At 35.6% G+C, this 17,368-nt stretch overlaps 1 protein-coding gene and 1 non-coding gene across 2 annotated transcripts in view; both read left to right on the top strand.

The window, feature by feature from the left end:
* The window catches only part of LOC147790642 (uncharacterized), a 54,205-nt gene extending 37,991 nt beyond the window's left edge, over window positions 1-16,214 (top strand). The window contains exon 2 of the mRNA XM_087127638.1: window positions 16,047-16,214. Within this exon, the coding sequence (XP_086983764.1) occupies window positions 16,047-16,214 (168 nt within the window). The remainder of the gene's footprint in view (window positions 1-16,046) is intronic.
* TRNAA-AGC (transfer RNA alanine (anticodon AGC)) lies at window positions 7,557-7,629 on the top strand. The gene has a single exon. It is a non-coding gene; the product is annotated as a tRNA-Ala (tRNA).
* Window positions 16,215-17,368: the final 1,154 nt, after the last annotated feature.

The following is a 17,368-nucleotide window of genomic DNA, read 5'->3' as shown; positions in this document are numbered from 1 at the left end:
TCAATATCCTAGTAGTGCAGAATGCAGGAAGGTTCGTAGTTGAAAAGAATAACGAGAATATTGGACATCGTTTCATCTACAAGCGTGTGGTGAACGGTCTGGTTGGTATGACTAGAGAACGTCGTCCTCGCAGAATTTATATTATTGTGATAGAAGTTATAAATAACGATGATATTCCATGGTCTTTTATTACAAAGCTGCAGAACTTTCTTTTTGTGCATGTGATATATCCATCGCCACCTACTCATAAGCTCTCATCTTTTAAAGAAGTTCTTGAGTTCCTTGTCCACAAGTAGCAATACAACTACTAGAATGCTATCTCTACTTATAATAAGCCCTCTCTCTCTCTCTCGAAATATATGTGTGTGTTTGTGGATGTATTACTCTCTTTTATTAATGAAATATGGCATAGTCATAATGATATTATGAGTATCTTTTCTATCCCTCCCTTCCTTATCGCTATATAAAGAATATGAAGATTATAAGTAAAAGTGTACAAGTAATTTGTTACTTTTGAACTTAAAATGCTTATAATTCAATTTATCTTTGTTATCAACAATAATTATCAAACGGTATATAATTTTGTCCAAGTAAGGTCGCTTCTCATTCCCTGTATGATATCATAATACAAAATCGAGCGGAAGGGTTAAAGATAAAATGATAACAAAAACCCATTCGTCGAACTAACTATAAAGGAAAGGTTGGTTGGAAACCATGTCTATACTTCTTTGCTTTAATCACAGGTAACTAAAGATATATAAGAACAACAAAATATGGCAAGCCCAGTCAAAACATAAACAATTTCTTGCCATGTTATAGTTAATGAATATGGTATGCACAAAGATCCGACGTCACACTTCATGATCCGTCGTCCATATCGTCCTTTGGTCCAATTCTGTCAAGCAAATGTTGCAGCAAGCAAAGAGTTTTTAATAAGTTCGCTATTGCAAAGAGCTCGGTTTAAGGCACAAATGTCTCTGATGTGAAAGGCGCACCAATTCAACGAGATTTAAGTAACCATGAATAAGACACATGATACAACTTGTAAACGAAACGATGTCCATGACTCTTGTTATTTTCTTCCACTACAAACCTTCTAGCCTCCTGCACTTTTTTGTCATTGACATCCTCAATTGAAATTATAATTGAAGTTTACGAATCGAAGAGAAAGTGGATCTGAGCTCTACACGATTTCATTAGCTTCGCTTGCCTACGGTACTTTATTTAGGATGTGCAACAATATGGTCATCTCTCAACCGTGTATAGAGAATTCCTTGATCATTTTCTTGGCGGATAACACAAATGAAATCGCTTCCCTAACCGCCCATCTTATGAGTCTATTCTTGTCTTGTTGGTTTGTGTACTATTCTATACCTCTCTCGATTGATAGAAAGACGTTCGGGAGCTGGGAGAGCCTATCGTGAGGGAACTTTCCTATTCACGGTAGGCAAAGGTAAAGCGGGAGCTGCATATGTCCACGGTGATCAAGGCAGAGCGACTCCGTCTTTAAAAGATGTTGGTTTTATCGAAACTGTTAGATCCGCTTTCATTAAAGAAAAAATAGGAGCTCTTGGTTTGGCCGATGTCAATTCGTATGGCAATGTGGACTCGACTCAAGATGAGAATTCTGCTTTTCATACTGCTGCTATGAGCCGAAAGAGCTGGTAAGCTATCTCTCTAAAAGAAAGAAAAAAGCACGTACGCATTGACCTTGTTACAAGGGGCGGGGGCCAGCCAAAGAAGGTCCGTCGGACTAGGTTAGGACCCTTGATCCGGTTCAGCTAGGTTATTCCATGCGAGAATGTATGCGTATCGGTATCCTCTTTAGAACCGGTTGCTTCCTCTTTTTATTTATACGTTTGGAGAAACCTGCTAAGCCCGCCTTTCCAATCAGGTGTGATTCAATCTTTCAGCTCAAACTTTCCTATCGTCCGACGGAAAAGGTAGAAGTACGACTACCTTTTCCTTGCCCGAGCCAAGGGATCATTCAGTTTCTACCAAAAAGTTCGCTATCTATTAGTTGCCGTAATCGAATGTATTTCTCATTTCATGTTAGCTCCTCTAAGAGCTTTCTGGTCTGTAGTAGACGAAACCTTGGACTTCTATTGAACTTATAGCATTACCTGGTGAGCTCGTTGTTGAGAGTTGGCCTTAAAGAAGATCGAGCAGCCTTTCTTTCCTTACGTGGTATGCTTTCCCGCTTATCGTGCAACTAGCCAACTAGCCAAAGAGAGAGGGAGAGGGATCATGTCAATCAATTTGTATGTGCATTTTGTCCGTCCTGTACTTGTCTGCTTAGCTTTCTTACCCAACATCTTCGGTTTCCCCTGAACCAAGAGGTCCTGCTTATCCATACCCAACAGTCACACTTTCAGCCGAAAGACTGATTTTTTTCATAAAGTCGGTTCATAGATCAAGAAAGAATGAAGCTGCTTACAGGGATGGTTATGCGATACGTCTTTTAATACTTGCCTTTTATTTAACCCTGCTATCAACCTAGCCATTCTCGCTTGTTGCTTTAAGAGGTCTCCCCACTGTTGATTACTCGGATTGGTTCTCGAGTCCCTGTGCCAAAAAGGATGAGCGAGTTTGGTTTAAGTGTTCATCGATTGGGTGGATCCATATGCTCCGAGGGGAGGGGGGGTTGAGACGAGGTGTAGCGCAGTCTAGTCAGCGCATCTGTTTTGGGTATGTTGTCCGCTAAAGGTTTTAGAAAAGGGGTACAAATTTTCTACATAGTTCATCTGTGGTCACAATTCTTTTAAGGAAGATGCTCCCAAATAATCGGTGAACAATAGCCTTTAAAGAAGTTTCAGAGAGCAAAAAGAGGCAGAATAGAGAATAGGAGTGAGTCGTGCAAGAAAGAAGAAACTAGTAGGTTTAATTTGGGTTCGTTTGAACTAAAAAACGAACAAAAAATTTTCAAACGAACCCAAATTTAAGACTCATTAGCCCAAAGTCCATATGTGTTAAAAAAAATAAACCTTCCGTGGCCCAACCCTTATTTACAGTCCACATCCAACCATTTCTTTTTCAACCTACACGTATGCTCCAGGCCAAACTCACGTAACTAGTCAGAAGATGCGGCCCACAACTGAACGGAAGACAAGTGTCACAATCGCACTCTTGCAGTAGTGAGACAATGATTATGTGACATTTGTTCTAATCCAATGAACAAGTCAACCATGCAAAATTTAGACTAAACGAACAATAGCAGTGTATGCTCGAATCACGTTTAGAAGAAATATTTTAGAAAACTTGAGCGAGGAAATACGTTAAAAACAATTTCAAATAAAGCAATGTTATAAGCTAAAAGTGAAGAAACAACAACTGGTCACGTTCTCCTATAGTACATTTTGGGACATTTTAGTCCTGATGGGTGTAGATATGATTTTGAGAACTAATTATACACCCCGTATTGGCAAAACAATAATAATAAAGACCTATCTAAGATGAAACCAAGTAAAACATGTTTGGAATGAGCATGCCACCATGAACCACAAATCGTTTACAAGAATAGCTGAGACATCTAACATGCAGCCACAGCCAACATGTCTCGGCCAATCATGACCGCGGCATCTGTCCTTACACAATTTGTCAATATCTCTCTCAACCGGCTCTTCATAAACTCAACGTTGTAGAATGAGGCTGACTTTAGGTCTCGCGACGCGCTTCTAGATGATCTTAGTATTGAGGAGTCTTTTCCAACCTACTAGGAGCTATTGAAAATCACTTATCGGTTTGTTAACTCTTCAAGTCTTCTCTGTTGGTGTCTTTCCTACTTTCTTCGCTTGAAACAATTTCTTCTTTGCATGACGTCATACCACCTGCTGTTACTTGATGTTTTCTTGGTCAGAATAATAACGTTTCAAGTCACTGACGGATGAAGAGAAGGGTCGACCACGATAATTTCAAAGCAGTCTTTGGTTCTTGTTGCTTTGAACTCAAAGTTGCTTTGAAATTATCGTGGTCGACCCTTCTCTTCATCCGTCTGGATGGTATTTTTGGGTGAACATGTGTTGCTTTTAGTGGTTTATTTTGTCTCCCTTCTTCAGTCGTGGTGTTGACTTGGTGTCTTTGCCAAGCATTTGAGTGATTAGTGACAAGAGCCTTTAGAGGTCAAATAAACCCGACTGTGAACATGCCATTTTGCTATTTGTAGAATTCAACTAGCTCAGGCTCAGCCGCATGACTTCTATTTGTGGTAGGGGACATAAAACTAATCTTGTGATTTATCTCTCTTGGTGGGGTTAAAACCCAATATCTGACCTTCTTGTTTTGGGTCGTGGTGTTCATGTAGTGGCAATAAAGTTTTTGTTGAGGTTGGCACACTTAAGCTCCCCCTTTTCAAATACAACAATGGCAGCAAGTGTAGATTCATCATGGCTAAGATTCTTTCTCAACTGTACTATCGTCATCATTTTCACCCCGCTTGGTTGATGGATGTTTGTCTGAATGATCCTTGGGTTAGATTACATTACTACTAGGCATTTTGCTAGGGGCATGTAAATGACTTTGTGTTCTAGGAGGATGTCAATCCCTAATTATTTGGGCTCTAGAATGTTGGATATGAAGGCTGACTATTTATAGTAAAAATCTGATAGAGATATATATACTAAATAATTATATATAATAGGCGGTTACATATAGTGAAGCTATATATAATAAACTGAAATCATATGTATACCCATTAGTCAGTGCTTCCTAAATGTACATTTCTCATTCTCCATATCCCCTCTTTGCATAACAGAAGTCATTAATACAAAATCATTAGTCAATATTTCTTCTTACATTTTCTCTATCATGTTCTTTGTGTTCATTTAGATCAAGTGTGTGCGTTGTTGTGTGATTCTAATAACTGGTATCAGAGCGAGGAGAGATTCACCACGATCTGTGAAGATGGAAAGTTAAAAGACTAAAATTGAAAAGTTTGATGGATTCGATATCAGTTTCTAGAAGATGCAGATTGAAGATTATCTGTACGAAAAAGATATTCAGGAACCCATTTTGGGTGTGAAGCTGGATACCATGACCACAGAGGAGTGGAAGCTCAAGGATTGTCACGCCGTAGGGTTAATCTGGTTGACGCTGCCAGGGAACCAAAGAAAGTGCAATTGGAAATGGTCCATACAGATGTTTGGGGACCATCTCCAGTTTCTTCATTTCTAGTACAAAAATTTCATGGATTAGAGGTCTCGCCCTGTGCAACGAGAATTACTCTATGAAATAATGAGCGGAGATATTTTTCATTTTCACAATTACTGATGATGGGAGGTTTATGATTTTTTAATTTAAGAAACGTGGAGATGTAGCTCAGATGGTAGAGCGCTCGCTTCTGATGTGGAAAGTACGGAGATCGATATCTTGCATCTCCAAATGAATCGATCACTAAATATATTATTTCTTTTCAATTTTTTCTTATTTACGACATAATGAGCAGGGATGGTTTTTCATGTCACTATTATTGATGACGAGACGTTTAGGATTTTGTGACGTGAGAATCGTGGGGATGTAGCTTAAATGGTAGACCGCTTGCTTTGCATGCGAGTGGTACGGGGATAGATACCACACGTATCTCCAAAATAAAACTATATATTATTAAATATATTATTGAAAATTATTTCTTTTCAATTTTTCCTTATTCATGACAGGTTGAGTAGCGATATTTCTTCATTTTCACTATTATTGATGATGAAAAATTTAGGGTTTTGTGATGCAAGAATTGTGGGGATGTAGCTTCGCTTAGCATAAGAGAGGTACGACTTAGCATATGAGAGGTACGAGGATCAATACCTCGCATCTCCAAAAGAAACTATTTATTATTAATATTTTATTTCTATTCAATATTTTCTTATTTATGACATAATATGCAGAGATACTTTTTCATTTTCACAATTATTGATGAAGGGACGTTTAGGGTTTTCTGATGTAAGAATCGTAGGGATGTAGTTCAAATGGTAGAGTGTTAATTTCCCATGTGGAAAGTACGGGGATCAATACCTTCAATACCTTGCATCTCAATTGAATCGATTACTAAATATATTATTTCTTTTCAATTTTTTCTTATTTAGGACATAATGAGCTGGGTTAGTTTTTCATTTTTCACTATTACTGATGTCGAGATGTTTAGGACTTTGTAACATAATAATTGTGGGGATATAGCTTAGATGGTAAAGCACTCGCTTTGCATGCGAGAGTTATGGGGATCAATACCTTGCATCTCTATATTTTCTTCATTTTCACTATTATTGATGATGGGTAATTTAGGGTCTTATGATGTAAGAATTGTGGGGATGTAGCTTAGATGGTAGAGCTATGTTAGAGATTTAGCATGTTTGAGGTAAAGGGATATCCCGCATTTTCAAAAGAAACTATTTGTTATTAATATTTTACTTCTATTCAACCTTTCCTTATTTATGACATAATTAGTGGAGATATTTTTTCATTTTCACTAGAATTGATGACGGGACATTTAGGGTTTTTTGATATAAGTATTGTGGGAATGTAGCTTAGATGGTAGATTGCTTGCTTAGCATGCAAGAGGTATGGGGATCGGATCGATACCCCATATCTCCTAAAGAAACTATTCGTTATTACTATTTTATTTCTATTCAATTTTTTCTTATTTATGACATAATGAATAGCGTTATTTTTTTTATTTTCACTATTATTGATGACGAGATGTTTAGGATTTTGTGACGCAAGAATCTTGAAGATATAGCTTAGATGTAGAGCGTTTGCATCCCATGTGAGAAGTATTGAGATCAATACCATGCATCAACAAAGGAAACGATTACTAAATATATTAGTTCTTTTAAATTTTTCCTTATTAATTTAAATTTTTCCTTATTAATGACATAATGAGCGGGGATAGTTTTTCATTTCAATATCATTGATGACGGGAAGTTTAGAGTTTTTTGATGTAAAATCATGGGATTGTAGCATGCGAGAGATACGGGGATCGATACCTCGCATCTCCAAAAGAAACTATTCGTTATTACTATTTTATTTCTATTCAATATTTCCTTGTTTATGACATAATGAGTAGCGATATTTTTCATTCTCACTATTATTCATGACGAGACGTTTGGGGTTTTGTGACGTAAAAATTGTGGAGATGTAGCTTAGATGGTAGAGCGCTCGCTTTGCATGCGAGTTGTACAGGGATTGATAACCCGCATCTCCAAAAGAAAGTATTTAATTTGTTATTATATTTTTTCATTTTCACACTTATGGATGCCCCCGCATCACCAAACCAAACTATTTGTTAATAATATTTTGATATTTTTTTTATTTTCACTATTATTGATGATGGGACATTTAGGGTTTATGATGTAAAAATCATGGGGATGTAGTTCAGATTGTTGAGTGCTCGCTTTGCATGCGAGCGGTACGGGGATCGATACCCCGCACCTCCAAAAAATAAGACTAACTATTATTAAATATATTATTTCTTTTTAATTTTTCCTTATTCATGACATGTTGGGTAGCAATATTTCTTCATTTTCACTATTATTGATGATGGGAAATTTAGGATTTTGTGATGCAAAAATTGTGGGGATGTAGCTCAGATGGTAGAGCGCTCGCTTAGCATGCGAGAGGTACGGGGATCGATACCCCGCATCTCCAAAAGAGAAATTATTTTTTTAAGTATGAGTTAATTTAACATGTTATGTATCCGTGGGTATGAGAGAAAAAGAAAAGATACTTATATAAGGATTATTATATCATTATGGCTATGCCATTTTTATAGATAAAAGAGAGTAATGTCTATGCCATTTTTATAGATAAAAGAGAGTAATGTCCCACAAGCACATATAGAGAAAGGAAAGATACTTATATAATGATTATTATATCATTATGGCTATGCCATTTTTATAGATAAAAGAGAGTAATGTCCCACAAGCACATATAGAGAGAGGACTTATTGTAAGTATAGAAAGCAATCTAGTAGTTATACTGCTACTTGTGAAGAGGGAATTTGATGAATTCCTCAAAAGATAAGAGCTTATAGGATGACGGTAGCGTCTGATGCATATGACGAAACTTCTTCACAATTGCAATATCTGACCAATTTATATTATTGTCATTTATAGCTTCTATCACAATACTATAAAATTTGGGGTCAAAGCCTATATGGGACTGAAAAGACCATTCACCACACGCTTGTTAATTAAATTATATCTACCACCTCTGAAATTTTCCATGGCAAACCTTCCAACAGCTTGCACTTCTTCATCATTGACATCCTTAATTGGAACTAGATTTTAAGGCAAATCTTCTCCACGACTCACTTTGTAACACTTTTATAGATAGATTCAACAAACTTACTTTGCTCGTGAATACTTTAGAGTTCAATATTTATAGTTGGAGAACGCTATTCAAATTGATATGGTCGAATCTTACAACAAGGTCTAATTGAGCCTCACTTTATTAGGAGATAGCCTCAAATCAAATTCTTTAGTTTGGACAATGGTTGCATTGTTTTAGTCAAACAACCGAGACTAGTGTATTACCAATAGTATAAACATTTTGTACGTGTATTTTCTTACATATTAACAATTGTATACAAATAATAATTAAATTTATGAGTAGAAGTTTGGATGAAGTTTTATTAAATAGGTACTTAAATTATATCTAAAAATATATAAGATTTTTATTTTTTATTTTTTTTATATACATTTAGGAGAACAAAACAAAGATTCAAGAAGATGTCATTCCTGCCATGTTTTAAGTTTTATTCTTTCTTATTTCTCGAAGATTAAAAAAAAAAAAAAAGTTATCCTCTCTCAAATATGGTTCGTTATTTGATTATTTTCTCTTGAGTGAATTTTAAGTGAAACACATTCTCTACCCAAGTAATTGCAAGATGCAAGCTTCACACCAAGAGGAATCAAAGTCCCAAGTATCAACGTTCTTAAGTGTCAATTTTTATTCTCCATCTCAACATAAATTAAACTTATTTTCGTGAAAATATCTATTTATAAAAGCAAAATATCTCAGAGTCACAAAAATAAAAATGAGATAGAGATACGAGACATAAATATGATACCAAATAGATATGATAAATGTAAGGATTAGATTTGATCGAGTTATTTGGATTAGATTTTATCTAGTTATTTGAATTCGATTTGATCGAGTTATTTGGATTAGATTTTATCTAGTTATTTGAATTAGATTTGATTTAGTCATTCTTCAATTGGATGAGAGATCTCTCTCGATTCTTGTTATCTTTCCAGTTTTCTTTTTCTGTTCCTAACATTTTGGTATCAGAGTCATGCCCTAAGCTAGTTAAAACTAGAAGCAGCAGTCTTCTACGTGTGTCATAATAAAAGTATGTCGATGGAGAGTCCACTTGTGCAGTCTGCTGGAGGAAGAAGTCAAGGTCGTGGAAGCTTTAGAGGCAGAGGAAGGGGACGAGGCAGACAAACCTTCAACAGGCCATAGTGGAGTGCTATAACTATCACAAGCTAGGACATTTTCAATAGGAATGTCAAAGCAATACCAGACGAGGCAGACAAACCTTCACAAGGCCATAGTGGAGTGGTATAACTATCACAAGCTAGGACATTTTCAATGGAAATGTCAAAGCAATACCAGACGAGGCAGACAAACCTTCAACAAAGCCACAGTGGAGTACTATAGCTGTCACAAGCTAGGACATTTTCAATGGGAATGTCAAAGCAAGGAGAAGGAGACAAACTATGCAGAGAGTCAAGAAGAGATGTATGGTATTATTGGAGGCTTTTGAATGAAATATGATAATTGATTCTATGTCCTCTTTGACAATTTTAGATACCTCCATATCTGATATTTGATGCGTCACGTTTCATTATGAGATCTGCCCTTGGGTCAATAAGACTTAAGCAGAGAGTTTATTTGACTAATGAATTGATTTTTTTGGGTTGTAGAGATATCCCTTACAAATCAAGACTTTGTATTATTTTGAAGACACTCATCAAGACATTTGTAAATGTGCCAGATATCTTGAAGGATATAAGACACGTAATTGAGAGAACCTAAATTTTTTTTGAAGTTTGCTTTTCTAGGATACGTCATCACCAAAGTTTGAGACAAAGACCATTGGATGGGTTTAAATAAGGCTCAAATAAATTTAAAATCCAAGAAAACGTATATGAGTTTGATATTATTTGATTTTAGGTATGGACACAACTAGCTGATTTCTTTTGATTACATTAATGAATGTATGTAGATGTTTAAAGTGTTGATCTTAATGGTTTTAGAAAATATCAACACATCATCGAAATAAACTATCGATTTTTTTAAAGGATTTAAAATATCATTCATAATCTTCTGAAATTCGGATTGAGCGTTATTTAGCCTAAGTGGCATGACCTACCTCTCATATTTTCTAAATTGGACATTAAATGCTATTTTATATTTGTCCTTTTAGGAAATTAAAATTTTCCGAAATCCCAATTTCATGTCGAATTTTATAAAAACATTTGACTCTAAATTCTTTTTATCAAATCATTTTTGTTGTTGATTGGATATCTTATTTATTCTAAAACCTTATTCAAAGGTTTGTAGTTAATTACCAGTATCAGAATTTCTGGTTTCTTTTCACAATGTTGCTAACCTAAAATGCCAGACATGACCACATGCTCTTTGAAGACCTTATCAGCTTCCTCGGCAAAATATCATCTAAAATGTCACAGTATTTAGTGTTCGATGCTTTTTGACTTAACCCTAGGGTTCTATTTAAAGTGAACTTGTGATAATTTTTGTCAAATTATATATTTGAATACCTAATACATTAAGATATAATATCTTATTTCAATAATATTAAAATGTCGTAGAATATCATAATATATGTTTAATTAATATGAATCTCATTCAAATTTCAAATATATATTTTTATTTAATGTTTATAATACACATCAATTATTTTAATATTTAACATATCAAATACGTTAATATGTTTTGATATTATACTTCAAGACTATAGGAACTTGCTCAGAGGACCTGAGAGTTACATTGGCCTACAATGCATCTCATGGACGATGCAAAACTATGGTGGCGCTTGAAGGTGAATTGTATAAAAAACTGGTCATGCACCAAAAAATCATGGGAAGACAATTGATGGAATTGAAGCAATCGACGCTCCCTGTATGGGTTTCCAATCAAAGACCTAATGTTTGATGTTGACTCTTTTGAAGAAAGAGCCACATGATCAAACAACAAAAAACGTGGTGGTATCTCTGAGAACTCTATCACACACATAAAAAAACGTGTCGAAGAGTTAGACATTACACAGAAGATCTAACTTTCATCAAGGAGACCTGAGTTCGATTCTCGAAAATGAAATTTTATTTTCTTATTTCGTTTATTTTATAGTTCATCTTTTGTCACCAATTATATTTAAACTTTACCTAGGTTTGAGAAACACTATAATGGATGAGTTCAATAGTATCTTAAATTCAAAAGACTTTTATGAACTTGGTTTGAGAGGCACTATAATGGTCAAGTTCAATAGTATCTTAGATTAAAAGGACTTTTATGGACTTTGAACCTTTAATAGTGTTATGTCATAGATATTTGGTTCAATTTCAACAAGTGAGGTTGAGGTCATTCAAATGGTTAATGTGATAATCCGGTCATTTTCAAGGTCTCTTTAGTTGAACGCCATCATGGCTGAGATGACTGAGATGAGCACCAGAGTGAGTTTGACAAGGAGGGTCGTAGAGAACCACACCCAAGCCAAGCTCATGTTGGGATTAACAAACTGAAAATCCAAAAACACAAACCCTTAAATGGGAACCAGGATGCTAAGGAATTAAAAAGCTTTATTTTTGACGTAGAACAATACTTGAAGGTTACAGGAACTTGCTCATAGAACCTAAGAGTTACGTTGGCCACAATGCATCTCATGGACGGTGGCGCTCGAAGGTGGATGATATAAAAAATGGGTCATGCACCATAAACTCATGGGAAGACCGTTGATGGAATCGATGCAATCGACGCTCCCCTTGATGGGTTGCCAATTGAAGACCTGACGTTTGATGTTGACTCTTTTGAAGAAAAAGCCACACGATCGAATACCTCGAAATGTCGCGGTAGCCCTAAGAACTCTATCATACGACCTGAGAGTTGAGGGCTACAGAAACTTTCTCATACGACCTGAGAGTTACGTTAGCCGCAATGCATCTCATGGACAATGCAAAACTATGGTAGTTCTCGAAGGTGAATGGTATAAAGAATGGGTCATGAACCATAAACTCATGGGAAGATCGTTGATGGAATCGATGCAATCGACACTCCCCTCGATGGGTTGCCAATCAAAGACCTAACATTTTATATTGACTCTTTTGAAGAAAGAGCCACATAATCGAACAACTGGAAACGTCACGGTAGCCTTGAGAACTCTAACACACACAGGGAAGGACGTGTCGAAGAGTTAGCCATTGAGCAAAAGATCATGCTAAAACTCTTCAGCGATCTGACAAAAGACTTCAGGACATCTACACCAAAAATTCATTGTCGTCCAGCGGTAAGGATATCTGGCTTTCACCCAAGAGACCCGGGTTCAATTCCCGGCAATGGAATATTATTTTCTTATATCATTTTATTTTACAGTTTCTATCTTAGACTAAAAAGACTTTTATGAACTTCGTACCTTTGTTATAGTTATGTTATAGATATTTTGTTCAATTTCAAATGGTTAATGCGATAATCCAGTCGTTTTCGAGGTCTCTCTTGTTGAACGACATCATGGTTGAGATGAGCAGGTAATTCAAATGGTTAATGCGATAATCCAGTCATTTTCGAGGTCTCTCTTGTTGAACGAAGTCATGGTTGAGATGAGCAGGTGATTCAAATGGTTAATGCGATAATCCAGTCGTTTTCGAGGTCTCTCTTGTTGAACGACATCATGGTTGATGAGCACCCGAGTGAGTTTGACAAGTTGGGCTGTAAAGAACCACACCTCAAGCCAAGTTCATGTGGGCTTAACAAACTTAAAATCCAAGAACACAACCCCTTAAATGAAAACCGGGATGCTAAGGAATTAAAAAGCTTTATTTTTGACGTAGAACAATACTTGAATGTTACTTGAACTTGCTCATAGGACCTAAGAGTTACGTTGGTCGCAATGCATCTCATGGACGATGCAAAACTATGGTGGCGCTCGAAGGTGAATGGTATAAAAAATGGGTCATGCACCATAAACTCATGGGAAGACTGTTGATGGAATCAATGCAATCGACGCTCCTTCTTATACAAAATTTGGATCAACCAAGAGATAAAACTAGAATTAGATTATGGAACCTTTTTCTAAATTGAGTCACTCCACAATCAAACTTGATCAAGGCTTGATTGAATGACTAAGATGCAATCTACCACAAGAATTGCATAAAACTTAGAAATGACAAAGATATGCTCAAATTTCTACACAGGGGATCATCTCAACTTGAGAAATCAATTTCATTGATCACAAATATGCTTTTACATAATAATGTGTGGGTATTTATAGTCTCCCCACAAAAGAAGTTAGTGGCCGTGATTTAATCTCGATCCCTTTAGATCTCCACAGAAGACGAAGTCAATTTGAGCATTACAAACTTTATGAAATTAAAATAAGAAATAAAGTTTTCTAACCACTCATGAAATGATGCTTGCAACTTCATCCGCTACTTCAACCATGCAAATATTTACTTTTGAATCTCCAAATGGTCTTGACTCAAACGAATCAGCTTGTCACACATGAAATGATGATTGAACCTAGCCTATCCAATTTTGTAGATGAAGTATGAATGCTTGTTGAATCTTCTTGGCCTTGGGTTGTGTAATAGGTCCAGTTGGAACACCGTGATTCTTATCATCATCCCCCTCTTCAAAAGGATTCGTCCTCGAATAAGAAAAATCATCACCTACATCAAAAGGACTTAACTCAGCAACATTGAAAGTAGAATGTACACTGTGATTCTTATCATCATCCCCCTCTTTAGGATTCGTCCTCGAATAAGAAAAATCATCACCTACATCAGAAGAACTCAACTTAGCAACATTGAAAGTAGAATGTATTGAAAATTCTAAGGGAAGATCAATTTTATTGTTCCATGCAATAAAATGAGTCATTTTACTAAATGTCTTATAGAGCATTTATAGTCAAATAAAGAATTAGGAATCCACGCTATCTACAAACACACTCTCAATTGAGCTATCCACGCTAACATTAAAATTAAAATTCATCATTAAAATTATTTACACTAACTCATTGAAATTTTAAAAAGAAATCATCTCTAAGATAGTAAGTTATATTACTTGAATCAGGTGTGGTGAAGGTCGAATAACACCTGACCTTCAAATCTTCAATATTAAGTTCTCCCAACCAAGCTATCCCCGTTAACATTGAAAATGAAAATTCTGAAATTTTAAAAAGAAATAATCACTAAATTTAGATTAAATAGTCAAGTAGTTTTAAAAAGAAATAATCACTAATTTTAGATTGAATATTTAGGTTATGCAAGTTAGTCAACTTGAATTAGGTGCGGTGAGCGTGGATCAAACACATGACTTTCAGATCTTCAGTGATGCTCTCACGTGACTTTCAGATCTTTAGTGACGCTCTCCAAACTGAGCTATCTCCGCTAACATTAAAAATAAAAATTCATCGATTAATAAGATATTTTCACTACTTCATTGAGATTTTAAAAAGAAATAATCACTAATTTTAGATTGAATAGCGAGGTTATGCAACTTAGTCAACTTGAATTAGGTGCAGTGAACGTGGATCAAACACATGACCTAATCACTAATTTTAGATTGAATATTTAGGTTATGCAAGTTAGTCAACTTGAATTAGGTGCGGTGAACGTGGATCAAACATGTGACTTTCAGATCTTCAGTGTTGCTCTCACGTGACTTTCAGATCTTCAGTGATGCTCTCACGTGACTTTCAGATCTTCAGTGACGCTCTCCAAACTGAGCTATCCCCGCTAACATTAAAAATAAAAATTCATCGGTTAAGATATTTTCACTACTTCATTGAGATTTTAAAAAGAAATAATCACTAATTTTAGATTGAATAGCCAGGTTATGCAACTTAAGTCAACTTGAATCAGGTGAAGGGAACGTGGATCAAACACGTGACCTTGAGATCTTCAGTGACGCTCTCCCAACTAAGCTATCCCGGCTAACATTAAAAATGAAAACTCATTAGTAAAGTATTTAGCTAATTCATTGATATTTTAAAAGGAAATAATCACTAATTTTAAATTGAATAGTCACGAGTGAAGTTATGTGACTTGAATCAGGTGCGGTGAAGGTGGATCGAACACGTGACCTTCACATTTCCAGTCTGACGCTCTTAAAACTAAGTTATCTTCGCTAATATTTGAAAAAAAAAATCATAAGTAAAGGTATTTCCGCTAATTCATTATATTTTAAAAAGAAATAATCACTAATTTTAGATTGAATAAAGTTATGCAACTTAATGAACTTATTCAACGTAAACCAAGTGCGGTGAACGTGGATTAAACATGTAACCTTCAAATATTCAGTCCGAACTAAGCTATCCCCACTAACATTAAAAATCAAAATTTATGTGTAAAGGTATTTCCGCTAATTCATTATTCGTTGAAATTTTAAAAATAAATAATAACTAGTTTATTTTTTATGCAACGTAAACCAAGTGCGGTGAACGTGGATTAACATTAAGAGGATATTTTGGAGATATATTTTAATAATAAGTTAGAATATATCTCATATATTTAGGAAGTTGTTAGTATAGATTTGATTGACCGTATATTTTATTTATTTACAAGATTTAGTTAGTTATATATTCTTTTTCTATTTTTAGGTATTAGTTGATAGTTTGTATCCTATTTAAACGTGGTAAACCTGAATGAAGATCATACTTTCGATCCCAATTCTATTTCTATTTCTCATTCTTAACATGGTATCAGAGCACCGATCTTGGTGTTCTTAAATATCAAAATTTCCTTCATGGCGGAATCAGCCAAATCCAGCTCAAATTTTTGGATGTTGATTTAACACATCCTTACTATATTCATCACTCTGATCAGCCAGGATATTCACTTGTTCCAATCAAATTAAATGGAGCAAATTACCAATCCTGGAGTAAATCAGTTATGCATGCTCTTATTGCCAAGAAGAAAATTGGTTTCATTGATGGCACAATTGAGGAACCGTCCCAAGATGCAAATTCAACCGAATTCGAACTATGGAATTAGTGCAACAGTATGATAATATCTTGGTTAACTCATTCCGTTGAAGCAGATATTGCTAAAGGCATTATTCATGCCAAGACAGCTCATCAAGTGTGGGTTGATCTTCACGATCAAATCTCACAAAAGAATGCTCCAACAATTTTTCAAATACAAAACTCGATAGCAACGATGTCACAAGGAACCATGGCACTGTCAACATATTTCACCAATCTCAAAGCACTCTGGGATGAGCTGGAAGCGTACCGCACACCATTTACCTGTAATCAACGTCAAATATATATTGATCAACGCGAAGAAGACAAGTTGATGCAATTGCTCATGGGGCTCATTGAGTCTTATAAAACGGTGAGATCTAACATATTGATGATGTCTCCATTACCTAATGTGAGGCAAGCCTATTCATTACTTGTACAAGAAGAGATGCAGCGTCAGGTAACTTCTGAACCTACTGAGAATTTCTCGATTGCATCAGCAGTGCAGAAGAAAACAATATATTCAAAATTCGCCAAGGACAAATCGTGTGAACACTGTAATAAAAGTGGTCATACAATCAATGAGTGTCAAATTCTTAAGTTTCACTGTAAGTTTTATGATAGAAGGGGCCATACAGAAGATCGGTGTCGACAGAAAAATAATTCTGGAAGGACAAGACAAGTCAATCAACACAATAATCGTGGATATCGATCATCTGCAAATATGGCCGATGTTTCACAGTTGAATACAGAAGAACAGTCACCTAATTCCATTCCAAATTTTTCTTCTGAGCAATTACGACAGATAGCACAAGCCTTATCTGCAATCAATCATCACCCTTTTGGTAATTCTGACAATCACATCAATGTTGCAGGTTTGTTTCCCATATCTACATTATCTATTAACTCTGCGAGTTCTAATTCATGGATTCTCGATAGTGGAGCTACGGATCATATAGTATCAAAATCTTCTGTTATGACTGAACCAAAGGCTGCCATCATGTCTACAATAAATTTGCCTAATGGAGAGACAGCACGTGTGTCACATACGGGCAATATTTCCCTTAGCCCTAACCTTAAATTAAACAACGTTTTATGTGTGCCTTCATTCAATTTAAACCTAATGTCGATCAGCAAACTTACCAATAACTTGAATTGTTATGTCACCTTCTATCCTGATTCTTG

Source organism: Cucurbita pepo, chromosome 10 (genome assembly GCF_057944985.1).
Source record: "Cucurbita pepo subsp. pepo isolate OVF chromosome 10, ASM5794498v1, whole genome shotgun sequence".
In the NCBI taxonomy this organism is placed as follows: Eukaryota; Viridiplantae; Streptophyta; class Magnoliopsida; order Cucurbitales; family Cucurbitaceae; genus Cucurbita; species Cucurbita pepo.
This window is presented reverse-complemented; position numbering and strand designations above follow the sequence as displayed.